The following is a 27,656-nucleotide window of genomic DNA, read 5'->3' as shown; positions in this document are numbered from 1 at the left end:
AAAACACACAACCCTTGCCCGACCTGGTGCTTGCCTGTGATGGACAAAGAAAGGAGGACTTCCCTTTCAGAAAGTTTATTATTAATTGAACGGATTTATAGAGCTGTCGAACCGACAGACGTTATGTACGACCTTAAAATCCACCTTTTAACATACCATTTCCTGTTTTGCCATTTTATAAAACCCCACAAAATTTCAGTTTTAACACATGTGTGCACACAGTTTTCTATTTTTGCATTAAAGCATGCAGCAAAAAATCCAGTTTAACTCACACAATTTCTTCAGTTTTTACATTAAAAACCACACAAAAAGTATTTACACACAAATTTTACATTTTAAAAAAAATGACAAAATTCCATTTAAATCACAGTCCTTTTTTTTTGCATGAAAAACCCAAACAATTCAACTTAAAATGAGTAACGCACACTATTTCCTTTTTTTGTATTAAAATAGCCACAAAAAAATAAATTTACAAGTTTCACCTTTTTGCATTAAAAAAATGGCAAAATGTGAGTTAAAAACAATTTCTTTTTTTGCAGTAAAATAACCACCAAAAAAATCAGTTTAAAACAGCTTTTATCTTTTTGCATTTGAAAGAAAAATCTTAACACACATGGTTTCATCTTTTTGTATTAAAAAACCCCGCAAAAGATCCAGTTTAAAACACATACACAATTGTTGGCTTTTTGTATAAAAAAAAAATCCACAATTGAAAACACAAAATGAGTTCCCCTTTTTGTTAAACAGCTTAACTCATCTCTTGAATCCCATCCATCTTCCCGCCAAGCTGGTCTCCGGGTTTTCCCCTTCTCCCTTTCAGCCTTCCCAATTCCAATGCATCGCACTACAACTCCCAGCTTCCTCAGCCAGGAAGACTGTTGGCCGCATAGCTGGAGATGCTGCAGGTGTATGCTCCTCTACGGATATGTGTGTGTGTGTGTGCATATTCAAGGTGATTTTTTTTGTGCAACAGACTGACGCAAAATGGGCCTGCGCCTGGAACGCGCCTAGTGGAAACCCAGTTTGGTTTCTCAGCTAAGCCAAACATGACCAGCATTTGATCAGCATCGTAAGGAAGCAAGACGATCCTGGGATTCTGATTAGTGACTGACTTGTCTCCGCAATTGGCCAAATTAAAGACAGGATCCCCGTCCATCTCTCAGGCCGAGCAGGATCTGAACCCAGATCTGCTTTGCATTACCCAAGTTGCTGCTTCTTATCCCGGATGGTTCCCTGAAAACCTGCCTAAGAAAAGAAACCTCCCCCCCAAGAGCCCCAAAGTCAAGGGGTCCCCCAAACAAGGAACCGCCATGACTGGTACCACCTTGTCTGTGAGTTGCTCTAAGAAAACCTTCCAGGACTGACAGGGAAAAGAAGGCTCCAGGGGGCCTCATGGCTGCACAATCCTACGAGGGGCCACGGATAGGAAAGGCTGAAGCAGCCCAGCATCATGGGCTTTGGAGTTTCCTTCTGATTGATCCTCTCTTATTCCCTTGGGTGACTGACACAGCTGCTCTGGGATGGTCCAACCTCATTCATGGATTGCAGTACTATTTTAGTTGCAGGGGGGGGGGACTGCAACTCCCAGAATTCCCCATGCTGGCTGGAGGATTCTGGGAGTTGAAGTGCTCCCCTCTTAAAGCATTGATAGCTGGGGGATTCTGGGAGTCAAAACTGAGTTCCCACAAGGCAGTAAAGCACGGAAGCCCCAGGACACAGCCGAGTCCCAGCCCCAATCCAGCCAAGGGTCCACTCAGAGGCCACTCTGGGGGTCCTGCAGGTCCCTCCCAGAAGCCCACTGTTCTTCCCACGGTCTCTCCCTCCCCCCCCCACTGCACACACACCCCAACAACAAGCCAGAGGGATCCCCGCCTTGAATTCTGTGGCTGGAGGTGTCTGCCCTTGGCTCAATCCCGGATCTCGCTCATTGCATTGACTTGGGCGCGAGTCCCGAGCTCGCAGCCCCGTGCGAATCCCAGCTCCGTTCCCACGATCAGCCAAGCGCAGCCCCCGGCCCCAGGGGAAAGACTCCAAAGCCCATCTTCCTCTCCAGCCCCTCTCATACTGGCCGGGATGGTAGGCGTGGTGGGGCTGCTGCTGCTATTCTGCCCTCTGCGGGGGTCTCCCTCCCTCCCTCTTTCTATCCCCCTCCTCTCCCCTCTCTCCTCCTCCCCCTCCCCAAGCGCCGCCCCCTCCCCTCCTCCTCTCCCCCCCACTTCAGGAGGCGGCTGGCCACTCGGCGCTGATGCTGGAGGCGAGGCGGCCGCGGATGATGGGGCGGCGGAGGAGCGGCGGGGCGGCGGCGGCAGAGCGCTGATCGCGGAGGGGAGGCAGGCGGGCAGGGGCGCGGTCGGTCCGGCGGGCGAGCCCAGATTCCCGCGGCGAGGATGGGGCGCCCCGCCGCCCCCCGGCTGGTCCCCTTGGCGTTGCTGCTGGCGGGTAGGTGGGCCTGGAATATGGGGTGGGGGTCTCAGTAATCCGTAGAGAGGACCCTCCTAGCCCCAGACCCTTCCCCACATTGGGTAAAGCCGGCCAAAGAAATGGGAGGGTCTTTGCCTTAAATGCGGGCTGGGTCTTTCTGGACCCCTTCCCGCTCGGATTTGGGGGATGAGCAATGGGGAGGAGGAATGACGAGGGTGGGGGCGTTGGGCTCTTGCCCCTGACACGTGTTCCCCAAATCCACACAGAGCATCCTTGGAAGAGATGCGAGGAGGGGTCGCGATAAAATCGCAGCACGCCCCCCGCCCAATTCCAACCGTGGGGACGGGAGGGAGAGGCGGTTGCGGAAATCTTGGGGTTCTCTAGATTCAGGGAAGGGCGGCGGAAAAAGGGGTCCCCAAACAAGGAACCGCCATGACTGGTACCACCTTGTCTGTGAGTTGCTCTAAGAAAACCTTCCAGGACTGACAGGAAAAGAAGGCTCCAGGGGCCTCATGGCTGCACAATCCTACGAGGGGCCACGGATAGGAAAGGCTGAAGCAGCCCAGCATCATGGGCTTTGGAGTTTCCTTCTGATTGATCCTCTCTTATTCCCTTGGGTGACTGACACAGCTGCTCTGGGATGGTCCAACCTCATTCATGGATTGCAGTACTATTTTAGTTGCAGGGGGGGGGGGACTGCAACTCCCAGAATTCCCCATGCTGGCTGGAGGATTCTGGGAGTTGAAGTGCTCCCCTCTTAAAGCATTGATAGCTGGGGGATTCTGGGAGTCAAAACTGAGTTCCCACAAGGCAGTAAAGCACGGAAGCCCCAGGACACAGCCGAGTCCCAGCCCCAATCCAGCCAAGGGTCCACTCAGAGGCCACTCTGGGGGTCCTGCAGGTCCCTCCCAGAAGCCCACTGTTCTTCCCACGGTCTCCCTCCCCCACTGCACACACCCCAACAACAAGCCAGAGGGATCCCCGCCTTGAATTCTGTGGCTGGAGGTGTCTGCCCTTGGCTCAATCCCGGATCTCGCTCATTGCATTGACTTGGGCGCGAGTCCCGAGCTCGCAGCCCCGTGCGAATCCCAGCTCCGTTCCCACGATCAGCCAAGCGCAGCCCCCGGCCCCAGGGGAAAGACTCCAAAGCCCATCTTCCTCTCCAGCCCCCTCTCATACTGGCCGGGGATGGTAGGCGTGGGTGGGGCTGCTGCTGCTATTCTGCCCTCTGCGGGGGTCTCCCTCCCTCCCTCTTTCTATCCCCCTCCTCTCCCCTCTCTCCTCCTCCCCCTCCCCAAGCGCCGCCCCCTCCCCTCCTCCTCTCCCCCCCACTTCAGGAGGCGGCTGGCCACTCGGCGCTGATGCTGGAGGCGAGGCGGCCGCGGATGATGGGGCGGCGGAGGAGCGGCGGGGCGGCGGCGGCAGAGCGCTGATCGCGGAGGGGAGGCAGGCGGGCAGGGGGCGCGGTCGGTCCGGCGGGCGAGCCCAGATTCCCGCGGCGAGGATGGGGGCGCCCCCCGCCGCCCCCCGGCTGGTCCTCTTGGCGTTGCTGCTGGCGGGTAGGTGGGCCTGGAATATGGGGTGGGGGTCTCAGTAATCCGTAGAGAGGACCCTCCTAGCCCCCAGACCCTTCCCCACATTGGGTAAAGCCGGCCAAAGAAATGGGGAGGGGTCTTCGCCTTAAATGCGGGCTGGGTCTTTCTGGACCCCTTCCCGCTCGGATTTGGGGGGATGAGCAATGGGGAGGAGGAATGACGAGGGTGGGGGCGTTGGGCTCTTTGCCCCCTGACACGTGTTCCCCAAATCCACACAGAGCATCCTTGGAAGAGATGCGAGGAGGGGGTCGCGATAAAATCGCAGCACGCCCCCCCTCCGCCCAATTCCAACCGTGGGGACGGGAGGGGGAGAGGCGGTTGCGGAAATCTTGGGGTTCTCTAGATTCAGGGGAAGGGCGGCGGAAAAAAGGGGTCCCCCCTCCCCAGCTGTCAATCAGCGTCTTTGAGAGGGAGGCTGCCGTTGGAGTCCTTTTCGCCTGGAAAGGCGGGGGTTCCCGGGAGTGGGGTGGGCGGCCGTGGGAGCCAAGAAGGGGAGGGGTCCTACTCTCCCCCCCTCACTTCCCCAGCCTGCTATTTCTCAAACGGACCGAGCTACAAAGCCCAACATCCACAACCAGGACAGCCGAAGGCGCCCGGTGTTTAACACAAGCTGGCCATCATTTCACGAAGGGGAGGTGGGAATAGAATTAGAGGGAGGGGACAAGAGTGGGAGGGGGCGGAGGGCGGCATCCCCAGAAATGGTTTTTGGGTTCCTGGCCATGTGCAGAAAATCCGCTCGCCCAGCCCCGCCCTACACGCATACACACACACACTTCTTTTTTTCTTTTTTTTGGGGGGGGGCCGTCGGAATTCTGGGAGGGGTCTTTGCAAAGTGGGGAGGGAGGCCTGTATTTGGGGGCAGGCGACCGGCTTGTCTGCTTGGTTGGGATCCCCCCACACCAAGCAGGTGAAAATTACCCCAGATGGATCTTCTCGGAGAAGGGGCGAGACCACCTCCCAAAAACGGGGGGGGGAATCCCGCAGGTGTGCCCCTCCCTCATTGCAAGCCCCTGCCTTCCTCCCACCATCTTTTTTTCCTTCCTTCGTTTTTTCATCCTTCCTCCCCTCCTCTCCTCTTTCCATTTCCTTCCTCCTTCCTTCCTTTTCTTCTGTCCCTCTTCTGTTCTTCCTTCCTCAATCCCTTATTTCCTTCTCTTTCATTTTCCTTCCTCTCTCTTTCCCTCCTTCCTTCCCTCCCTCCTTCCTTCCTTTCCGCCCTCTCTTTTAGCTTCCTTCTCCCTCTCCCTCCCTTTCTTCTTTTCCCTCCCTTCTCTTTCATTTCCCTTCCCTTCCCCTCCCCTCCTCTTCCTTCTTCCCTCCTTCCATCCCTCTTCCTTTTCTCCCCATCTCCATTCTTCCTTCCTTCATCCCTTATCTCTCTTCACTTCCATTTTCCTCTTTCCATCTCTCCTTCCTCTCTTCTTCCCCCTCCTCTTTTCCTGCCTTCCCTCCTTCCTTCCCTTCCTTCCTTCTCTCCTTCCCTCATTCATTTTCCCTCCGTTCTTCCCTTCCCTGTCCTCTTTCATTTTCCTCCCTCCTTCCCTCCCTCCTCTTTTCATGCCTTCCCTCCTTCTTTCCCTTCTCTCCTTCCCTCATTCATTTCCCCTCCTTCGTTCCTTCCTTCCATCCTCTCTTCCATTTTCGTCCCTCCCTCCCTCCTCTTTTTTCCGCCCTCGTTCTTTCCCTTCCCTCCTTTTCTCCTTCCTTCCTTCATTTTCCCTCCTTCATTCCTCCCTTCCCTGTCGTCTCTTCCATTTTCCTCCCTCCCTTCCTCTCATCTTTCTTCCCTGCTTCCCTCTTTCTTTCCACCCTTCCCTGTTCTCTCTTCCATTTTTTCACTCCCTCCCTTCTCCCTTCCTTCCCTCTCTCTCTTCCATTTTCTTTCCTCCATCCATCCTCCCTTCTTCCCAACCTCCCATCTTCTAGCCTTTATTACATTTTTTCCCTACCTCCCATTTCCTTCCTCAACCCTCCCTCCTTCCTCCCTTCCCTGTCTTCTTCCATTTTCTTCCCTCTATCCCTCCTTCCTTCCTTTCTCCACCCCTCCCTCATTTTCCTTCCTTTTTTCCTTCCTTCCTTCCCTCCCTCTCTCCCTCCTTTCCTTCCTTCCCTCTACCTTCTTTTCTCCCTCCCTCCCTCTTCCTTTCCTCACTCCTTTTATCCTTCTTCCCTTCCTTCCTTCCCTTCCTTCTTCCTCTTTCCTTCTCCCTCCCTCCCTCCTTTTCTTCCTTCCTTCCCTCCCTCCCCATCCATTCTTCCTTCCTTTCCTTTCCTCCTTCTTTTCCTTCTCTCCCTCCCTCTCTCTTTTCCTTCCCTTGCTCCCTTTTTTCCTTCCTCTCCCTCCCTCCCTTCCTTCTCCCCGTCCCTCCCATCCTCTTTACCATTCATCTGTCCTTCCTTCCTTTCCTTCCCTCCCTCCCTCCCTCTTCCCTCTCTCCCTCCCTGCCTCTTTTCCTTCCTTCCTTTTTTCCTCCATCCCTCCCTTCCAGCCACACCTCCTGGGAATTAATCCCTTTTTACTACGGCTCCTGAAGAAGGCGAGTGAATCCAAAGAATGAATCAGTCTGTGTGGGAACCGCTGCTATTTTTGCCATCAGTGGCGCAGCCGCAGGAGTGGCGGAATGGAAAAAACGGTGTATTTGTTTTCTTCCCTTCCCCTCTCTCCTTGGGAAAACCCCTTGGGGTCCCCACTCCCCCAAAGGGGGGCTGGGGGTAGAGTTGTCATGGGGAGGGGGGCCAGCCAGAGAGAGAGAGACCCCAGGTGCTATGTATTTGCTTTCCTTCCTTGCAGCCTCTGAGCCCCGTCCGAGTTTCCCGGGTGACCCCAAAGTATCAGGACCCCTCTGGAGGAGCAGCCAAGAGCCCCCCCTTCTGAGCAGCCATCCCGCCCTGAAAGAGCGTCCATCTCCCCCTGGAGAGACCCCCAAGTCAGGGGGCAATGTCTCCTCAGGCCAGGTGTCGTCTCTGCAACCAGCCCGGGCCAAGGAGTCCCAGCTGGTGCCCCCCGCTCTGACTCCCACGCGGGTCCAGCAACCCGCGTGGGAGCCCAAAACCTGGCCGGTTCTCTGCCCTGGCTGCTCCCGGCGGACGGCGCGGGAGATGGCGGGGAGTGATTCGCACTCAGACCCCAGTGCAGAAGCTTCCTCGGCCGCCCCACGTGTGGCTCCCCTAGGCCGGGCAGAAGACGGCACCTGGCGGCTTTTCGACCGAGGCAAAGCCGGGCTAGGCAGCCAAGAAGACGTGGGAAGCGGAGACCCTCACGCAAAGACACCCCCACATCCCGGGTGGGCCACGGCGCTTCCCCCGGGCGATTTCAACCCGCTTGGCCGTGAGAGAGACCCGCTGCTCAAACCCACACGATCCACGGGCGGCCCCCAAGCTACCGAGACCCCACAAGGAGCTGGGGAGGTCCTGGGCCCAAAGGAAGAGCCCTACAGCCGCAGTCCAAAGCTGGAGACCCTCCCTTCTGTGGCGCCACCTGCCGTCAAATCCATGCAGACCCCTTCCTCCGACCCACTGGCCTCGGAGATCATTGACGTTGATTATTATGACCTTTTCGACGGGGGTGCTTTGCGTGGGCCTGGCATGGACTCAACCAAGACGAAGTCCCCCGTTGACAAAGGGGTCTCCTGGCCCTTCCGCGACCTTTACGATGAGTTCAGCCCTTTCGACGAGTCAGATTTTTATCCCACAACCTCCTTCTACACCGATGGCGACGAGGAAGAGGAGCCGGAGGAGGAGGAAGAGGAGGAGGAAGAGGAGGAAGAAGAGGCAGGGGCTGCGGAGGAAGAGGAGGAGGGGAAGGACCCACGGGTCCCAACGCCCACCCCCCCCAAAATCCACAGCAAACTCCCCGGTGCAGAGCCCACAGCCCGCCGCTTCCTCCTTCCCCCGTTGCAGACTTTTGTCGTTTCAGGGGGCGGCGGACGAACCGTCTCCGGACCGGTTTCAGGGGATCCAGCCCGGGAAACGGGACTCCCGGAGAACAGCACTGAATGCCGCATCGGCTATACCCGACACAACGCGACCTGCAAGTCGGTTTGCGACACCTTCCCAAGTTATTGCCACAACGGGGGGCAATGTTACCTAGTAGAGAACCTGGGCGCCTTCTGCAGGTGAGGGGGGGGGGCTGGAAAAGAGGCAGGGGTCCCTCTGGGCTGCCAGATTTCCCGAGGGGAAGATTTGGGGGAGTAACACGGAGACACCCCCCCCCCTTTACCTCCAAGCAGGAGAAGCTAGGTGGGATGTCTTTTAAACTTCGAGGGAAAGGTTGAATGCGCACACATGCTTGGCATGGATGCGAAAATGAGACTTTGGTCCCAGGGGGAGGGATTTGAGAGCTAGTTTTGCAGGGAAAAGGTCACAGGGAAGCGGGGTGGGGGGGGCGGGGGGTTCCCTGTCTAGTCTTCGAAACACACACACACACACATTATGATTCACACGTGTAAATTCTCCACGTGTTTGTCTCCCAGGTAAATGGAGTCCAGAAAACAGTGCGGATGCTGCCACCACCCTACCCTACTCCAGCAGAGAGAGAAGGGAAGAGGGAGAAGAGAGAGAGAGAGGAAGAGAAGGAGACAGAGGGAGATAGAAAGAAAGAATGAATGAATGAAGGAGAGAGGGAGAAGGAGAGGGAGAGAGAAAGAATGAGAGAGAAGGGGTGAGGGAGAGAGAATGAGAGAAACAGAAAAAAGAGAAAGAATGTGAGAGATGAGAAAGAATGAGAGAGAGAAAGAGGGAAGAAATGGGAGAATGGGAGAGAGAATGAGAGAGAAGGGGTGAGGGAGGAAAAAGAATGAGTGATAAACAGAAAAAGAGGAATAGAATGAGAGGAGAAAGAGAGAAAGAAAGAGGGAAACAGAAGGAGAGAGAAACAGAAAGAAGTAGAAAATAAGAGGAGAGAGGGAGAGAGAATGAGGGAAAGGGAAGGAGGTAGAGAAGGGGAGAGTGAGAGAAAGAGAAATAAAATGAGAAAGAGAGAGACAGAATGAGAGGGAGAGAGAGAGAAGGGAAAGAGTAGAGAGAGAAATAGAAAGACTAAGAGGAGAGGAGAGAAAGAAAGAGTGAAAGAGAGATGAGAGAAAAATAGAAAGAAGGACAGAGAGAAGGAGAGATAAAGAGAAGGAGAGTGGAAGAAAATCTGAGAGAGTGAGAAATACAGAGAGAAGGAGAAAAGAGTGAAGGCAAAACAACAAGAAACAGAAACGGGAGAATGAGAGAGAGGAAGAGAAAGAGAGAATGATGAACAGAAAGAGAAAGAAAGAAAGAGACAGAGAGGAATGGTCTAGGGCTAGGCCCTAGGGTCTCCTGTTTGAGCTGGGGGTTAGACTAGATGACCTCCCAGGTCCCTTCCAACTATTCTGTTCTGTTCATGAAAGCACCCTGTTCAATTCTCACGGGGACACCATCACCCCGCTTCAAAAACACTCTGCACATGTTCAGGAGTTCCTCTTCACCTTATGCCAATGGGCCGCCTTACTCTGCAGAGGTTTAATTGATACCGAGAGTCATTAAAAAAAGATTAAGGAGAGAGGGACTTAGGGTGGGGGGGTATTGAAAGACCCCTCCCCTCCCTCTTTCCCCTCCCTCCCTGGCCGGGCAAGGAAGAGCGAACCCCTCCCTCTTTCCCCTCCACTCCCCGCCCCCCGCCCCTCCCGTGACCAAGGACAACCCCTCCCCTCTGAAAATTCTGCCCTTGAACCCAAACCCTAGGAACAAAGATGGCGGGGGCCATTTTACAGCTCCTGACTCTTGACCCCCTCTCATGGGAAAAGACCGAAACCCCCTACCCCCCCCTCGGCTGCCCCCAGACTCAAAATGAGGTTTCTGAGGGTCTCACACACACTGGGGGGGGAGCAGGCTGAAGCCAAGAGACCCCTCCCCTTTTCTCCCCCGCCCCATCTTTGTCTCAGAAGGAGGGGTCACCTTGACCTTGTTTCCCCAATGACCAACCTCCCCCCCCAATCTCAATTCCTCTGCACCTCAGACTCTCAAAAAACGCCCCGTCCTCAAATAATCATTCCGGGCGTAACATGGGTGCCTGGTTGTACTGTTGACCCTCACAGGGATGGGGGGTCGTAAGGCAGGTAGTCCTCAACTTACAACCAAATGTGAGCTTATTTACATCGCTAAGCGAGACAGGTAAGTTTTGCCCCGTTGGATGACTTTCCGAGGGCAACCTAGGGGTGAAATGCTCCCGGTTTGGACCGGATCGGTCAATCCGGTAGTGATGGTGGCGGGTGGTTCAGAGAGCCGGTAGCAAACATCCCTGCCCCCCCCCACCCGCCCAGGCCCAGCTGAGCTGCGCGATCATCAGAGGTGGTTTTTGTTTTTGTTTTTGTTTACTTTTAAAAGCATTTTTTAAAAGGTAAGAAAGCTGAAGTCTGCTAGGCAAAAAATGAGAGGTTCGTTTTTGAGGGAGAGAGAGAGAGAGAGAGAGAGAGAAGAAAGGAAGGAAGGAAGGAAGAAAGTAAGGAAGGAAGGAAGGAAAAAAGGAAGGAAGGAAGGAAGGAGGGAGGGAGGAAAAAGGAGAGGAAGGAAGGACTACAAACCTGGCACTAGACGCAGCTTCAGAGGATAATCCAGGGCTGGAAGAGACCTGGAGGTCATCTAGTCCAACCCTACTCCAGCAGGACATTGTTAGTGAGTTTCTGTCTTTTGAACCCCCACTTACATGGTTACATAGCCACGCCCACCCAGTCACATGACCCCCCAAGCCACGCCCACCTAGCCACGCCCACAGAAACCTGTAGGAAAGAAAGTTAGATTTCACTACTGGGGCGACCCCACCTCAAATCTAACGCTGACACAGGCCGTCCTCAATTTATGGTGGCAATTCCGCCCCAAAGTGAGACGGTCATAGAGTCTGGCCCCGTTTTACGACATTTCTGGCCGTTGTTAAGCAAATCCCTGCTCTCGTGAAGTTGATAACACCACCGTTAAGTGAATCAGGCTTCCCTCCCTTGACTTTGCTCCCCGGAAGGCGGAAGTTGATCACATGACCATGGGAATTTCGCCCCAGTCGTAAGTGTGAAAAACGACCATCGGTCACTTTCTTCCACGCCATTGTAACTTCGAACGGTCACTAAACAAGGACTCTCTGTATCACGAAGGCATGTACTTTGCCTTTCCTTGGGACTACAGACCCCATCTTCCTCTCCCCCAGGCCTGCCAGCAGGGGACAATGGGAGGTGTAATCCAACCCATCCAGCAGGGAAGATGGCAATAAGGATCTACCTGTTGTTCTTCGTGTGTGGGGGGCTTTTGGAGCCTGGAGACCCCTGCCCTTTAATGGGGTCTTTGGAGCCCTATATGGGGATGTCATTTCTCCCCACAAGTCCTACAAAATCCAGGGTGCAGCAGAGTCCCTCCAACAGAAACGGATCAAAGGACCCATAATCCACCAATTTGCTTTCCCTTATGCCCCCTCCTTTCAGGAGACTCGGGCTCCCCACAGGTGGGGGTGGGGGGAGCAAAGACCACTCCCTTGCCGCTACTTTGGCGGGGACCCCTCCTCCCCAAATCTGAAGCCGATACGTGAAGTCCTCGACTTATGACCACCGTCCATCCCGCCCCCTCAATTTCCGCTACTTGGCAAGACATTCACTACGGGAGTTGTGCCCCATTTTACCCACGGTTGTTAAGCGAATCAAGACTCCCCCCTGGACTTTTCTCATCGCAAAATGGGGAGGAACCCTAGCCGGAACACTACAACCGTCATAAGTACAAGTCGGTTGCCCTGTGTCTGAATTTGGGTCGCGACCGTCGTAAGGGTGAAACAAACGGCCCTATGTCGCTTCTTTCAGTGCTGTGGTAACGTCAAATGGTTACGAAATGAAATGTCGTAACTTGAGGACTAGATTCCAAGCTCCATGCATGGAGGCCATCCTCTTTGCAGACCCCCACCCTGAATTCCACAGATGGGGAAGACCCCCCACCTTTCTCCAGAAGCAGGCAGATGGTATTCGGAGTCCTCTGGGCACCCCCTCTGCCTGAATTAGGTCAAAGCCGTCCAAAGCCATTAATCCGCTTGGTCGTCCAGCCAGGAGATCAGAAACCGCGGTCATAATTGAATCCAGATCTCCAGATCCCCATGGGGAGATCCTGAATGAAGCCAGGGACAATGAGCTTCATTTCCAGCTGTGGATTTTGCAGAGATCTATTGGCGGGGAGTTCCGTAGATTCCAAGTAGCTCCATCCAAGATGGAAGATACATAGAATGTAGAATCATAGATTTGGAAAGGACCTCAGAGGTCTTCTAGTCCAGCCCCCTGCTCAAACAGGAGACCCTATAGAGGAAGTCCTCGACTTACAATGCTTAGTGTCTGTTCCGATTTCCAGTAGCACTGAAACACGTGACTTATGACCGTTTTTCACATTAGGACCATCGTAACCTCCCTGTGGTCACAGGATCAGGGTTCAGACTTGCACTTATGACGGTTCCAGTGTCATACGATCCTCTTTTGCGACGGTTGGACGAGCCAAGTCAATGGGGAAGCCCAGTTCACTTAAAGACCGAGTTGCTATGTGAGACGTTCGTGAAGGTAGTTTTGTGAAGTTAGTTTTGACGTGATTCACTTAACAACGGTGGCCAGAGATGTCGTTTGAAGGGGGCAAAGCTCAAGATGTAACGAATGTCTCACTTAACGACTGAAATTCTGGGCTTTAACGTGGTTGTAAGTCGAAGACTACCCATATAACAATGGGCACACTGCCACCCTATGTAATAACATATAAGAAGGAAATATAAATCTAAAATATCAGGATGAATCATATAATATTAATATTATATAATAATATGAATTTAGGATCTGTCTCTTTTTCCATTGGTCTCCTGAGCATAATACAAGTAATCTTGGACTTACGATCGCAACGGAGCCCAAAATTTCTCTCGCTAAACGCAAGAGTTGTTAAGTGAGTTTGGCCCCATTTAACGACCTTAGTGCCCGCCGTGTTTAAGCGAATCGCTGGTATTGTTAAGTCAGTCACACCGTCCTTAATTGAATCCCTGCCATGGCAAACTTAGTCAAATCGTTGTTCAGTGAATCGGGCTTTCACTGTCGGCTGTGCTGGCTGGAAGGTCGCAAAAGGGGATCGTGTGACCGTCATAAATATGAGCCTGTTGCCACATATGTATTTTGATTGCAGGGATGTGGCAATGGTCGAAGTCCAAACAATGGTCCGAAGTCACTTTTTTCTGTGCTGTCGTAATTCTGAACGGTCACTAAATGAACTGTTTGTAAGTAGAGGACTACCTATAATCCTTTCTGCCCTGTTACTCCAGAAAAGCGAGAAGTCTAGTACGCTAGTCCTTGACTTACAACTATTCGCTTAGTGACCAAAGTTATGACAGCACTGAAAAAATGACTGTTGTTTTTCTCACTTATGACCATTGAGGCATTCCCATGGTCACATGATCCAAACTGAGACGCTTGGCAACAGATTCATAGTTATGACGGTCGCAGTGTTCGGGGGCCATGTGACCCCTCTGGCAATGTCCTGATGAGCAAAGTCAATAAGGGATCCCAAATCACTTAACAACTGTGTCATTCACTTAACAACAGTAGTGATTCACTTAGTAGTGGCCAGAAAAGTGGTAAAAAGATACAAAACTCCCTTCCCTGCTGTCTCACTTCACCTCAGTGGCGGTCATAAGTAAAGGACTACCTTTAGTGGCATTTACACTTGAGATTTTATGTAATGCCAAATCTTTTCACATAGGTCACAAAAGATCCTAATAATTTAATTTAATTTAACTTAACTTAACCTAACTATTATTTGATTTAATTTAGTTTAGTTTGTTTACTTTAATTATTTTGTTTTATTTTATTGTTCAATTAATTTATTTTATTTTAGTTGGTTTACTTCACTTTAGTTTAATTTACTTGAATTTAATTTTCTTTAGATTAATTTTATTTTATTTATTTTATTATTTAACTTTATTTTCATTTTAGTTTAGTTTAATTTAATTTAAAATAATTTAATTTAAATTAAATTATTTAAAGTTTTTAATTTTTTTAAATAGTTTTTTGATTTTTTAAATTTATTTTAATTTAATTATTTTATGTTTTATTATTTACATTTTTCATTTTTTCATAATTTTAAAGAATTTTTCTATTTCTTAATTTAAAATTTTTCACTTCATTTAATTGCAAAAAGCGCTACCCCCTCTCCTCCGGATGTGAATTTTGCATGGATGGGTGGGGGGAGCGGTGTGGAGGGACAAAAATGGTGTTTTCTTGCAGGCCAGCCAGTCCAATCTGTCCCCGGCTTCTGTCCTTAAGATAGACTGCCTCCTTCTAGGGAGGTTTTATTTGTGTCCCTAAGCATAGGGAGAGAGAGAGTCGGAATGGGGGATTGCGCGGGATCTGTCCAAACCTTTGCTGGTCCTTCCCCCCCCCCCCCTTTAGGTGCAACACCCAGGACTACATCTGGCACAAGGGGCTGCGCTGTGAGTCCATTGTGACTGACTTCCAGGTGATGTGCGTGGCGGTGGGCTCGGCCGCCCTGGTGGTCCTGCTCCTCTTCATGATGACCGTCTTCTTCGCCAAGAAGCTCTACCTGCTCAAGACTGAGAACCTCAAGCTGCGGAAGAGCAAGTGAGTGACAGGCAGGGAGGGAGGGAAGGCAGGGCGTCCCCAGCAAAAGGGCCCCCTCATTGGTATAGCCCTTCCTTCCTTCCTTTCTTCCTTCCTTCCTTCCTTCTTCCTCCTTCCTCTCTTCCCTCCTGCCCATTTCCTTCCTTCCTTCCTTCTTTCTTCCTCCTTCTTCCTCCCTCCCTTCCTCTCTCTCCTTCTTCCTCCCTCCTTCCTCTCTCTCCTTCTTCCTCCTCCCTCTCTCTTCTTCCTCCCTTCCTCTCTCTCTCTCTCCTTCTTTCCTCCCTCTCCTTCTTCCTCCTTCCCTCCTCCTCTTCTTCCTTCTTTCTTTCCTCCTTCCTTCCTTCCTTCCTTCCTCCCTCCCTCTCTCCCACCTCTTTCCTTCCTTCTTCCACATTCCTCTCTCCTCCCTCCCTTTCCTTCCTCTCTTCCCTCCTCCTTCCTCCCTCCTCCCTCTCCTTCTTTCTTCCTTCTTTCTTCCTTCTTTCTTCCTTCCTTCTTCCTCCTCCTCCTCCCTCCTTTCTGTCCTTTCCTCTTCCTTCCTTCTTCCTCCTCTCTCCTCCCTTTCCTTCCTTCCCTCCTTCCTCTCTTCCTCCTGCCTCCTTCTTTCTTTCCTCCCTCCTCTTCTTCCTTCCTTCCTTCCTTCCTTCCTTTCTTCCTCCCTCCCTCCCTCTCTCCTCCCTCCCATTTCCCTTCCTTCCTTCCTTCCTCCCTCCTCCCTCCCTCCTTTCTGTCCTTTCCTCTTCCTTCCTTCTTCCTTCCTTCCTCCCTCCTTCTTTCTTTCCTCCTTCTTTCCTTGCCTCCCTCCCTTTCTTCCTTCCTCTCCCTCCTCCCTTCCTCTCTCCTCCCTCCCTGTCCTCCCCATTTCCTCTTCCTTCCTTTCTTCCTTCCTTCCTTCCTTCCTTTCTTTCTCGCTCCCTCTCATTTCTCCTTTCCTCCCTGCCTCTCCTTCTTTCTTTCCTCCCTGCCTCCCTCCCTTCTTTCCTTGCCTCCCTCCTTTTCTGTCCTTTCCTCTTTCCTTCCTCTCTCCCTCCCTCTCCTTCCTCCCTTTCCTTCCCCCATTCTTTCCTCCTTCCCTCCCTCCCTTGCACTCCCTCTCTTTTGTCCCTCCCTCGCTCTTCTTCTCCTACCCCTCTCTCTCCCACTTCCTCCTTCCTTCCTGCTCCCTTGCACTCTCCCTCTTCCTCCCTCCCTTTCTTCCTCCTTCTTCCTCCCTCTCCTTCCTCCCTCTCCTTCTTCACTCTCACTCTTTTCTCCCCTTTCCCTCTCTCCCTCCCTCTCTCTTCTTCCTCCCTTCCTCTCTTCCCTCCTGCCCATTTCCTTCCTTCTTCCCCCTTCCTCTCCTCCCTTTCCTTCCTCCATTCTTTCCTCCCTCCCTCCCTGTCCTCCCCATTTCCTCTTCCCTCCCTCTCTCCCACCTCTTTCCTTCCTTCCCCTTCTTCCTTTCTCCCCCTCTCTCTCCTTCTTCCTCCTCCTCCTCCTCTTCCTCCTCCCTTCTTTCTTCCTTCTTTCTTCCTCCCATCTCCTTCCTTCCCACCTTTCTTCCATACTCTCCCTCTCTCTCTCCTCCCTCCCTCCCTCTCCTGCTTCCCTCATCAATGACTGCCTCCTCCTCTTTCTTCCTCCTATTTTCCCCACCACAACAACCCTGTGAGGTGGGTTGGGCTGAGAGAGAGAGAGAGAGAGAGAGAGAGAGAGAGAGAGAGAGCGCGACAGGCCCAAAGTCACCAAGTACTCAAAGGGGTCCTGTTCTCAACAAGACCCCCTCTCTTAAGAATTCAGAGGCGGCAGGCAGATGTTACTCCGGCCAACAGCTACCCGTTGTAACCTTATGTTGTGCCTGGAGAAACATGAAGAATGGTTGCAGGAATTGGGGATATCTAATCTATTGAAAAGAAATGGGGACATGATAGCGTCTTCCCAAATTTGAGGGCCTGCCCCAAAGAAGAGGGGGCGGGGTGTCAACCTGTTCTCCAAAGCACCTGAAGGCAGGACAAGAAGCAACGGATGGAAACTCATCAAGGACAGAAGCAACTTAGAACTAAGGAGTGAGGACAATTAACCAGTAGAATGACTTCCCACCAGAAGTTGTAGGTGCTCCATTACTGGAGGTCTTCAAGAAGAGATTGGACAAGCATTTGTCTGAAATGGTAGAGGGTCTCCTGCTCGAGAAGAGGATTGGGCTAGAAGACCTCCAAAGCCCCTTTGAACTACTCTGTTCTTCATCCCCACACACTGCGTCTTCCCTTCCTCTAAAGATGGGGAGGCCCCAACCTTCCTTCCTCCATAATTCTGGAGCTAAACTTCCATCCACCTTCCCAGGTCTCTTCTTCTTCAAAAACTAGTCGACCTAAGAGTTCTTCCTCACCCATGGACCAATTTTTCTGCTCGGTTGTTCTCAGCGTGGCTACACCACAGGAGACATTTCCAGCACAGCTGTTAGCAGTGGAGCTCCCTGGAGATCCATCTTCCCAAGTCTCTGATTTATGAACGGACCTTCTGCCGGGCAAGATGCCAACTTGGCCGTAGATAAGATGGAGAGGCTGGTTGGTCTTCAAGCTATCAATTTCCAGGATAAATTGTCCCCTTCGTTCCTCTCCCAGAAGCAAAACGTTGCAACCAACTTGCAAAAGGAGAAGAAGTGGGAAGCGGCAAACTCAATTTTGTCCGGTGGACCAATGTGGGGATGGTTGTCCACTACATGGGAAAGGGCGCCTAGCTTTCACGTCCCAAGGCTAGGCGCCAGGCATGCTATTTTGAGGCAAGAGAAGCCATGCTGAGCCATCAAGGACGGTTCGCATGAAGAGCTGGTTTGAGTGAAGAGTTAAGGCAGCAGGCGAGAAACTGGGAGACTGGGAGTTCTAATCCTGCCTTAGGCGTGAAAGTAAGTGGAACATCATAAAAGTTGGACCCAGGACCCCAGGAAATCTGGATAAAGCAACTCTACAAATACAGGTCGTCCTCAATTGCACCCCAAGTTTCTGTTGCTAAGTGAGACACTTGCTAAATGAGCTTTGTCCCTTTGTATCACCTGTCTTGCCTCCGTTGTTAAGCAAATCGCTGCACTTGTTAGTCACATGGTTGTGAAGTGAATTTGGCTTCCCCATTGCTTGTTGGAAGGTCACAAAAGGGATCACATTACCCCGGGACCCCACAACCGTTATAAATATGAGTTGGCTGCTAAGCATTCAAATTTTGATCAAGTGATTGTGGGGGGGGATGCTGGAAGTGTGAAAACCGGTTGTCAGCTACCGTTTTTCCGTGCCGTCGTAACTTCGAACAGTTTCTAAATGAACCGTTGTCAGTCGAGAATGTACACACACCACGGCTGGACTAGATGACCTCCAAGGTCCCTTCCAACTCGGTTCATTGGTTCAACCTGTCATTGGGTTGGCGCAAAGGCCTAGAGGCATACCCAGTTTTTCTGGTCACAGCTTGCTGGCTCGGCACCTTGGATAACCCTCGGATAACAGACCATCAATCAATGAGAATCGAGCTTGAAAGGGACCTTAGAGGTCTTCTAGTCCAACCCCCTTGCCGGTTGTAAAGTCGAGGACTACATTTATAGAATGCCTTCATTAGTAGCTAAATAGCTGCCCCCGGGAGAGTTTCATAGCAGGCCATTTGCGGGTTAGGGGAGGCACCATTTTCTCGTTCCCCAGAATACGGAGTGCTCGCTTGCCCCCTCCCCAGCCTGGCCTAGGCCTGAGCCCACCCCCTCTTGGCAAATATGGCTTCTCAAACTCCTGAGGTCCAGCCTTCTCCATTCAAAAAACAAATGTGTAGATTTGGGGGCCAGTGATCTGTGACAGCTGCCCCTGGCCAAGTGGGGTGGACAGAGATTGACCATTGGCGCTCCACGTAACAATCAGCAAATTCCCATTCTTACGGAGATCCTGGGAGCAGCCTGGATGGTCCTTCCCCTGCCCCCATTCCTCCTTTTCTTTCAGGACTTGTTCACAGATGCAAATGAGCCATCCCCCCTCCTGCGACCCCAATGCAGGACCCCAACACCCCCTTCGTTTTCTCCCCCCTCCCTCCCTTTGCTGAGCCTGGGAGAATTTTCACAAAGTCCCTGGGTAGTTTTTCGAAAAGGAACGTTTGAGCCCATTGAGAGCAGATGGTGCATTGTCTTACAGAGGGGTGGTGTAGGGTTGGGGGACGATGGGGGGGCGTCTCTGGGAAGATTCCAGCACTGAGCACTGGGAGGGGTCAAAGGTCAGGGGAACGGGAACAAAGCCGGCTGCAATGGAAAGGCGCCCGGTTCCCACGGTTGGTCGTCGGGCTGTTCCCCCTTTAGGGGAGAGTGGTATTGTGGGGAGTGGGATGGGAGTCGAGGTGGGGGGTGTTCAAAAGGCTGGTTTGCCAGGAGGAGCCATTTGGGGCTAGCAATGGCTTGAATGCAAAATTGGAAGGGTGGGTGGATGGATGAGTGGGCCGGGGGCTTCATTCATGCAGAGAGAAACCCATGGATGTTTTCGAAACACCTCTCTGTTGCCAAGAGAAAACTTTTTAAGGTTTTCCTATAAAGGGAGTTGGGGGTCGGGAAAGAGAAACACACACCCCTCCCGTGAAAGGGGACATTCGAGAAAGACCCCAGCCCCTCCAAAAGCCTCCTGTGGTTTACTCACATCACAAAGCAAAGGTTAATACAGATAAGCCTCGACTTACAGCTGCCATCGAGCACCCCAAATTTCTGCTGCTGAGCAAGACGGTTCTGAAGGGAAGTTTTGGCCCCGTTTTATGAACTTCCTTGCCGCTGTCATTAGTTGAATCAGTGATTAAGTCAGTCACATGTTTGTTAAGTGATTCACTGGTAAGATCAAATTAGTCACAGAGTTGTTAAATTGTAAGGAAGGGAAGGGAAGAAAGGGAGGGATGGAGAAATAGAGAGAAACAGAAATAAAAAGAGAAAGAAAGAAGAAAATGAGAAAGAAAAAAGATGAAAGAAAAAAGAAGGGAGCGAGAAAGGAAGGAAAAAGAGACAGAAAAACACAGAAGAGAGAGAGAAAGCAAAACAAAGAAAGAAACCAGGGAAATAAAAAACAAAGATAGAGGGTGAGAAAAAAAGAGAAAGAAAGAGAAATAAAAAGAAAGAGAAAGACAGAAAGGAAGGAAGGAAGGTAGAAGAAAAGCAATGGGAAGAAAGAAAAAGAAAGAAAGAAAGAAAGAAAAAGAAAGAAAGAAAGAAAGAAAGAAAGAAAGAAAGAAAGAGAAAGGGAAGGGAGGGAGGAGAAGTACAGAGAAACAGAAAGAAAAAGAGAGAAAGAAAGAAAAGAATGAGAAAGAGGGAAAGATGAAATAAAGAAGAAGGAAGGAGAGAAAGAAAAAGAAAGAAAATGAAAGAAGGAAAAAGAGATAAAGAAGAGAAAGACGAAAAATGGGGAAGAAAGAAAGAAAGAAAGAAAGAAAGAAAGAAAGAAAGAAAGAAAGAAAGAAAGACGGGTGACAAAATTGTGGTCTTTTCCCAAAAGTTTTCTTTACACAAACACACAGGCGAGTACTCGCACGCACACGTGCACAGCTGTGGTATCTCTGGGTCATCTCCCATCCAATGCAAACCAATGCTTGACCTTCTTAGTTTTTCTGAGACCAGCCAAGAATTACCGCCAGCCGCTTTGATGGCCCAGGAGGTTTGCACTCGAACAGCAGGCATTCTGCACATGCACAGAGGCCCTCTCTTCTCCCTACGAGACCCGGTTAGCCCAGGAAAACGACTCTCTGGAATTGACCATCCTTCTCCTCTCTCTCTCGCTCATCCTTTGCTCTTTTCCCTGCAGATACCGAACCCCTTCGGAGCTACACAACGACAACTTCTCCCTCTCCACCATTGCCGAGGGATCGCACCCAAATGTAAGGAAATTTTGTGACACCCCGTGTAACCACTCCCCCCACGCTCGTGCATTGGCTTACTATGATAACATTATATGTCAGGTAACGTGTCTTCTTCACCTCTCCCATCCTTCCGCATGCTTCCTGCTGTTTCCCACCCCCCACCCCCCGTCTCCGTCCCGTCTCCGTTGTCCCAAGCATGCTCGGATTGGCTGCTGCTGCTCCTGGTCCACCCTGGGAGGTTGTACCCTAAGGGGATCCATCTGGGTTGCCATTAGGAGGCTGCACCCTCAATAGATCATTCCAGGTTGCCACGCCTGACCGAGTTTGGTCCAAAAAAATCGAGATGACTGCAGTAAGATGGAAAGTCATTCATGTAGGCTTGTATTGATTTAATTTGCACTTCGCTCGAATCTCAGCGACTCTCGATGGTACGCAGGTACAGATGTAGGTGAAGATATGAACGAGACAGGACGAGGAGGAGACAGGAACGAAAAATGGCCAAAACTGGGTGAGAATAAGAAGGACCCTGAGGCCCTTGGTGCTCTCTGAGCTGTGCTTGTTTACCTGCAGATGTTTCATGACTCAACTAATTAACACTGAAAACTTATTTATTTATACAAGCGGGACTGGCCTGATTTTTAAATTTTAAATTTAAATTTTAAACTTTTAATGGTAATTTTATTGGGTATTTTTATGGTCAATCGACGGTTTTAATTTGGCCTTTTATTGAATAAGTTTTTTAATTGTTATTTTAATATGTATATTAATTGTTTTAAATGAAGGCTGTACACCGCCCTGAGTCCTTCGGGAGAAGGGCGGTATAGAAGTTTGATAAATAAATAAATAAATAAATAAAAACAGAAACAGTATTAGAAAGGAGGAGGGGTTGTGGAGAGGAGGACGAGAACTGTGGGGTCCTTGGGGCTCTCTCGGGCGTTTCATGACCCAATTAGGAAACATCATGAGTGATAGAATGGAGGAAGGTTTGTGAACAGGCGGCGGTGGCCGTAGAGGCGGAGGACCCCTTTGTGCTGTAGGAACTGAGTTGCTTTCTTGCAGATGTTTCATGACCCAACTTGGGAACCTCATCAATGCTAAGAGAGATTGTATAAAAATAAACCCCTCTCCCTTCTAGCACTGATGCTGTTCCCTAGCTGGATCATGAAATGTCTGTAAGAAAACCACCCAGCTCAGAGAGCAACAAGGATCTGCCAGTCCTTCTTCCTCCTCCTCCTCCTCCTCCTCCTCCTCTTCCTCCTCCTCCTCCTCCTCCCTTCTAGCACTAATGCTGTTACCTAGTTGGGTCATGAAACATCTGCAAGAAAACCACCCACGTCAGAGAGCTCCAAGACCCCCTCATTTCAACCCCAAGCTACAAATATGGCCTTCAATCAATATGGACACCCACCCCATGCCTGGTGAAGGACCAGTGGGGGGGGGCATTTGGATCTTGGGGAGTACCCCATTCCAGCAGAAAGTCATCTAAAAATAATCCAGAGCTCAATTTCAGCCATACCCTTTTAGGCCAAACTCTATGACACCCCTGGTAGGTTTCCCAGTTGTTTCAGGGGTCCAAAGTCTGCCTCCCTAAGGGTGATTCCCTTCCCACCCACCACAATTTATGGGTCCCTGCATGACGTTGGACCATGAGCAACGCAGCACCCCTCTCTCCCCATGTGTGTTCTACTGCTGGGGCTTCCAATCCTCACCTGATCTCCACGAACAATCAATTTCTCTTCAAAACTATTGAAAGTGGTGGCATCACAAATTTAATACCAGTTGCACCCTATATTCAGCATGTAGCACCCCCTTGTTTCAAGGGCTTCAGGGGAAACTGGGGCTGCCCAAACAGCATCCCACCGAATTTTTTTCCGAACTCACAGGAAGCCTGCTTAGGATTCTCGCTTTGAGGGCAATTCTCGACTGCCTTGGCAATTGCACCAGATGAGTTCCTCTTGAAGCTCAGAAGCCATCTTAGACATCCTGCATTAGATTGAGGGATACGATCAAGATGTGGGAGAAGAAGATAGGTCCACATTTTCCCACTAGGGACTGTTTGGTCCCCCCCGTCTTTAGAACTTTTTCAGAGGTCTTGTCCACCCTGAAAACGAATGCCAAGGAAGGAAGACCGTAAGGTTTGAAACTCCTTGGGGTCTCCTGCACTTCACCCTAGCTAAGGGGTCACCTGATGGGTGGGACATCCCCTCTTCAACAGGAAGGGTCTCTGATCTGAGGTCTTCCCACAGTGTCCTTTGGGTTTGGCCCTTCATTGCCCATCTCTCTCTCTCTCTCTCTCTCTCTCTCTCTCTCTCCCCTAGATGGCCCACTAGATGGGCTCCTCAGAGATATTCAGGAGCACTGAACAACCTTGGAATTTGAAGTGGGATTCTCACCCCTCAGGAGCCACCTTCTGATGTGGACTTCGGCCCCCAGAATGACCAGCAAAGGCCATGCTGGCTGGGAGATTCTGGGAGCTGAATTCTAAACATCTGAAGGACACATGATTTGGAAGGAAACTTCACGAGAACATATTGAGGGACTTTTAACCATCATTGGTGTCAATGCTTGGATGAAGGTTACTAATCTCCTGTTCTCTGCCCCTAAATCTTATGGGAGGGAGTTTGGGAGACCCTGCCCACCTCTTTTCAGTCTACCCACCCCTCTCTTTCCCCTGGTACTGCAATGGGTCTGAGCCCCTTTCCACAGAGTCCATGTGTCCTCTTCCCGTCTGCTTGTCTCCATCTTCCATCTGTGATGTCGTGGTGGATGGCTGTGTGCACCTGGCCAGAAGCTACACTGGGTGAACTGGGAATTCAGGAGTGGGTGCGGGAGAATGTTGGGGGGCATTGGCTGGTTCCCTTCTCTACAGTTGCTGGTGTCCTATGGAGGAGAGGGGAGGGGAGGGGAGGAGAATAGAGGAAAAAAGGAGAGAGGACGTAAGGAGGGGAGATGAGAGGAGAGGAGAAGAGAGAAAAAAAGAGGAGGGGAGGGGAAGGGAGAAGAGAGAAGAAAAAAGGAGAGAGAACGGAAAAGAAGAATTAAAGAAGAGAGGGAGAAAAGAGGGGAGGAGGGAGGGAAGGGAGGAGAAGAAGAGAGAGGAAGGGAGGAGAACAGAAGAGAGGAGGAAGGGAGGAGGAGAGAAAGGAGAGGAGGAGGAGGAGAAGAGAGGAAAGGACAGGGAAGGGGAGAGGAAAGGAAAGATAGGAAAGGAAAGAGGACAGGGAGGGAGGAGGAAAGAAGGAGGGAGGGAGGAAGGGACAGAGAGAGAGGAGGGAAGTAGCAAGGAATTAATGAAGGAGGAGAAGAAAGGGAGAGAGAGGAGAGAGGGAAGAAAGATAGTAGGAGCTGGAGAGGAGAGCAGACGGAAGAAAGAGGGAAGGAGGAGAAGAAGAGAGAGGAAGGGAGGAGAACAGAAGAGAGGAGGAAGGGAGGAGGAGAGAAAGGAGAGGAGGAGGAGGAGAAGAGAGGAAAGGACAGGGAAGGGAGAGGAAAGGAAAGATAGGAAAGGAAAGAGGACAGGGAGGAGGAGGAAAGAAGGAGGGAGGAGGAAGGGACAGAGAGAGGAGGGAAGTAGCAAGGAATTAATGAAGGAGGAGAAGAAAGGAGAGAGAGAGAGGGAAGAAAGATAGTAGGAGCTGGAGAGGAGAGCAGACGGAAGAAAGAGGGAAGGAGAGGAGAGAAAAGGGAGGGAGAAAGTAGAGGGGGAAGAAAGGGGAGAGGAGGAGAGGAGACAGTGAGAGGCAAGTAGGATGGAATGAAGGAGAGAGGAGATGAGATAGGGGGAAGAAAGGAGAGAGAGGGAAAGTCGGAGATGGGTCCAAGGAATAACCCAACGCATGGGCATGTTCACAACCACATCGCCGCTTTCAGTTCTGCCCTTGGAGGCTGCGCAGGGCTTGGGTTGCAAAAAGAAAAAAAGAAAGTGCAGTTTGGAGGGCAGTGACTGGCTGCTCTTTAAAGCAACGCTGTCCTTTCCTGGGGGAAAAAGAGAGCGCTGCTTTAAAGAGCTGCAATGAAATTGCATGTTTGTCGTCCAAGGGCGGCTTTCGGCATCGAAAGGAGAAGCCGGCACAAGCACATATCATCCTGGCTAGGATATATACAGGTACTCCTCGCCTTACGACCTCAATCCAGCCCCACATCTCCCGTCGCTAAGCCAGATGTTTGTTCAAAGTGAGCTGCGCCCCATGCTATGACATGTCTTTCTATGGCTGTTAAGTGCATCCCTGTCATTGTTAGTGAGTTATACGGTCATTAAGTGAATCTGGCTCCCCCCTTGACGTTGCTCATGGGAAGGTCACAAAAGGAGATCACGTGACCCAGAGAAACTGCGACCATCATAAATACGAGCTGGTTGCCAAGCGTCTGAAGTTGGATCGCAAGACCGTGGGGATGTTGTGACGGTCGTAAGTGAGGGCCTCTGGTGGCTCAACAGACTAATGCAGTCTGTTATTAACAGCAGCTGCTTGCAATTACTGCAGGTTCAAGCCCCACCAGGCCCAAGGTTGACTCAGCCTTCCATCCTTTATAAGGTAGGTAAAATGAGGACCCAGATTGTTGGGGGCAATAAGTTGACTTTGTATATAATATACAAATGGATGAAGACTATTGCTTGACATAGTGTAAGCTGCCTTGAGTCTTCGGAGAAGGGCGGGATATAAATGCAAAAAAAAAAAAAAGTGTGAAAAAAATAAGTCACTTTCTTCTTTGCTGGTGTAACTTCAAACGGTCACTAAACGAGGACTACCTGTACTAAAGGCATGAAACTACTCGGGAGCTATTCCAACCTGCTTTGGGGAGGAAATAAACTAGAATCAGTGTTTCTCCCCCTTGGCAACTTGAAGACAGGTGGACTACAACTCCCAGAATTCCCCAGCCGATATCAGGAATGCTGGGAGTTGAAGTCCAGGCACATGGCAAGGGCAGGATAGGCATTCTTTCGAGCTGAGTTTCTTAACCTTCGTGGCTCGAAAAAAACGGGTGGACTTTGACTCCCAGAATTCCACAGCTAGCATGAGGAACTCTGGGAGTTGAAGTCCACACATCTTGTAGCCACTGGGTTTGAGAGCCGGTTTGAAGGGAATGGGCGAGTCCCATACGAACATCTCCCCGATTCGTTCCAATGAAACTAACTGATCTTTCTCTCTCCCACTTCCTGTCCCGTCCCGTCCCCCGTCCGTTTAGGATGATCCCAGTGCCCCCCACAAACTCCAGGACCCCTTGAAATCCTGCCTCAAAGACGACGAAGCGTTTAACATTCAGAATTCCACCTCGCCCAAGCTGGATAACCGGAAAGGCAATCCAGACGATGCCGAAGTGAACTGTTTGCAGAACAATCTGACTTGAAGATCCGACAAAAAAAAAAAGAGCTGGAACGAAAGATGATACCGTAGGGTGGGTGGGTGGGTGGAAATGAAAAGGGAAGACAAAAATAAAATTGGGTTGCACGAGAGACCCTTCTTCTCATCCAGAGTGCAATTTTTATGGGTTTTGGTTCGATTTTTAATTTTCCCCCCCTGCCGATGTCATCGCATGCTTTGATGTATTTCGTACGGAAAAAAGAAAAGGAAAGCTTATTAAAGAAAAATGGCCTGAAGACAATTCTGGCAGCGTCCGCTCCCCGCTTTCCCTAATGAGTGGTGTGCATTGACTTCTTGGTCTGTCCCTGTCTGTATATATTGCCCGGGTTAGTTGGCTTCACCCCTTCCTGCCCCTCACCCTGTGCCCACCCACCTCACCCTGGCCCTCTCCCACCCCTGTGATTTCTAATCCTTCGCTGCGGCTCGACTGATTTTCATTTTTCTGTTTTTAATTTGTACGTCACCCAGCCTCCTTTTTTTTTCTTTTTTCTTTTTTAGAAACTGGTTTTAAAATGTGGGAACAAAAAAAAGTGACGATCTTGAGATAATAATGGCAACAATGATGATGATAATAATAATAATAAACATTTTTTTAAAACGCCGTTCCTTGGATCTCTCGCGACTTAGAAATCGGGGGACGGGAAAAGGGAGGTGAGACGAGCCAGGAAGGGGGATGAAAATGAATGAAAAATTAGGCTTAGGTTAAATGAATACTAATTGGTTGGGTGGGACTTCAGCTCCCAGAATTCCCCAGCGAGCATGGAACTCAGGGAATTGAAGTCCACCCCTTTTAAAGCATGCTGGCTGGAAAATTCACATGACTGTGGAGATCCCAACTTTGAATCTCCGTTTTAGCCCAGGTCTGTCTGTCGTAACTAAGGAATTGGTCATAAGTTGAGGGCTGTGGTGGCTCAGTGGCTAAGACACTGAGCTTGTCGATCAGAAAGATTGGCAGTTTGAATACCTAGTATAGGTCTCCTGCGTGAGCAGGGGGTTGGATTAGATGACCTCCTAAGCCCCTTCCAACTCTGTCAATGTTACCTATATTGCCTTGACCAGTGGTAACAGCCCCTTCGAAGGATAGCAAAATATATTCCTCTGCCTCCCCCTTCTGGCTAGTTGTGGAATAGCATGGCCGATCTGGCAACCACACTTTCTGTTGCAACTCCTCTCAAGTGTAGGCATTCAGCCGGTATCGATTTCAGTTCCTACAAAATGCATTTTAAGGGAGTTGATGTCCCAAACACATTAATGTCCTAGATCTGGACAAGCTGCCAAATTGGACCTTTGTCCAATTCAAATTAGCCACTTTTAGGGGATCAATTCAAAAGTTTGCTGTGCTAAAAAAAATAGTTATTTTCTGCAGTTGTGCAATTTTTCAGCATTCTTTAGCGGTCTTTGTCAATGTTAAAATGTGTGTACCTCACCCACAAAACTTAAAAATGGTATGTAACGAAGTTTCAGTTTAATGTATGCCGATTAGTGTACATTCAAAGTGACAATAATGTTATTCTATTCTATTCTCTACTCTTTATTCTCTAATTTTTCTATTCTATTTCGTAGCACAGCAGACTGGAGCCAACATATAAAACACAATTATTGACCTCTATTAATAAACCAGTTGCAGAATATTTCTTTCAAGGGGAAAAAAAAGCCAGAGTAGAAGGCAGAAGTATTCCAACCCCCCACCCACCAGTTAAGAAGGGAGGGGCTTCCTTCAATGCTGAGATTTCGGTAGACCTAATCCTTGAGGACTAGAAACACGAATTGTCCATTTTTAAAATCCAAATTGCAGATGGTTTGGAGAAATCGATGAAGGGGCTAGAAAATTGGATTCTAGGAAATTCTTC

At 50.4% G+C, this 27,656-nt stretch overlaps 1 protein-coding gene across 1 annotated transcript; it reads left to right on the top strand.

Moving 5' to 3' along the window:
• Positions 1-3,881: 3,881 nt before the first annotated feature.
• CSPG5 (chondroitin sulfate proteoglycan 5) lies at positions 3,882-25,825 on the top strand. The gene is made up of 5 exons (XM_058182086.1): positions 3,882-3,980; positions 6,808-8,131; positions 14,426-14,614; positions 20,392-20,464; positions 25,631-25,825. Exons 1-5 carry the CDS (start codon positions 3,926-3,928, stop codon positions 25,790-25,792), a joined length of 1,803 nt encoding a protein of 600 aa, XP_058038069.1. The 5' UTR covers positions 3,882-3,925; the 3' UTR covers positions 25,793-25,825.
• Positions 25,826-27,656: the final 1,831 nt, after the last annotated feature.

Source organism: Ahaetulla prasina, chromosome 4, assembly GCF_028640845.1.
Source record: "Ahaetulla prasina isolate Xishuangbanna chromosome 4, ASM2864084v1, whole genome shotgun sequence".
Taxonomy (NCBI): Eukaryota; Metazoa; Chordata; class Lepidosauria; order Squamata; family Colubridae; genus Ahaetulla; species Ahaetulla prasina.
This window is presented reverse-complemented; position numbering and strand designations above follow the sequence as displayed.

Bases quoted from the DNA above. Each gene is read 5' to 3' on its own strand.
- CSPG5 (XM_058182086.1), top strand. From the start codon at position 3,926: ATGGGGGCGCCCCCCGCCGCCCCCCGGCTGGTCCTCTTGGCGTTGCTG. The intron at 8,132-14,425 runs GTGAGGGGGGGG...CCCCCCCTTTAG, and splicing joins AACCTGGGCGCCTTCTGCAG to GTGCAACACCCAGGACTACA. The intron at 20,465-25,630 runs GTAAGGAAATTT...CCGTCCGTTTAG, and splicing joins CCGAGGGATCGCACCCAAAT to GATGATCCCAGTGCCCCCCA.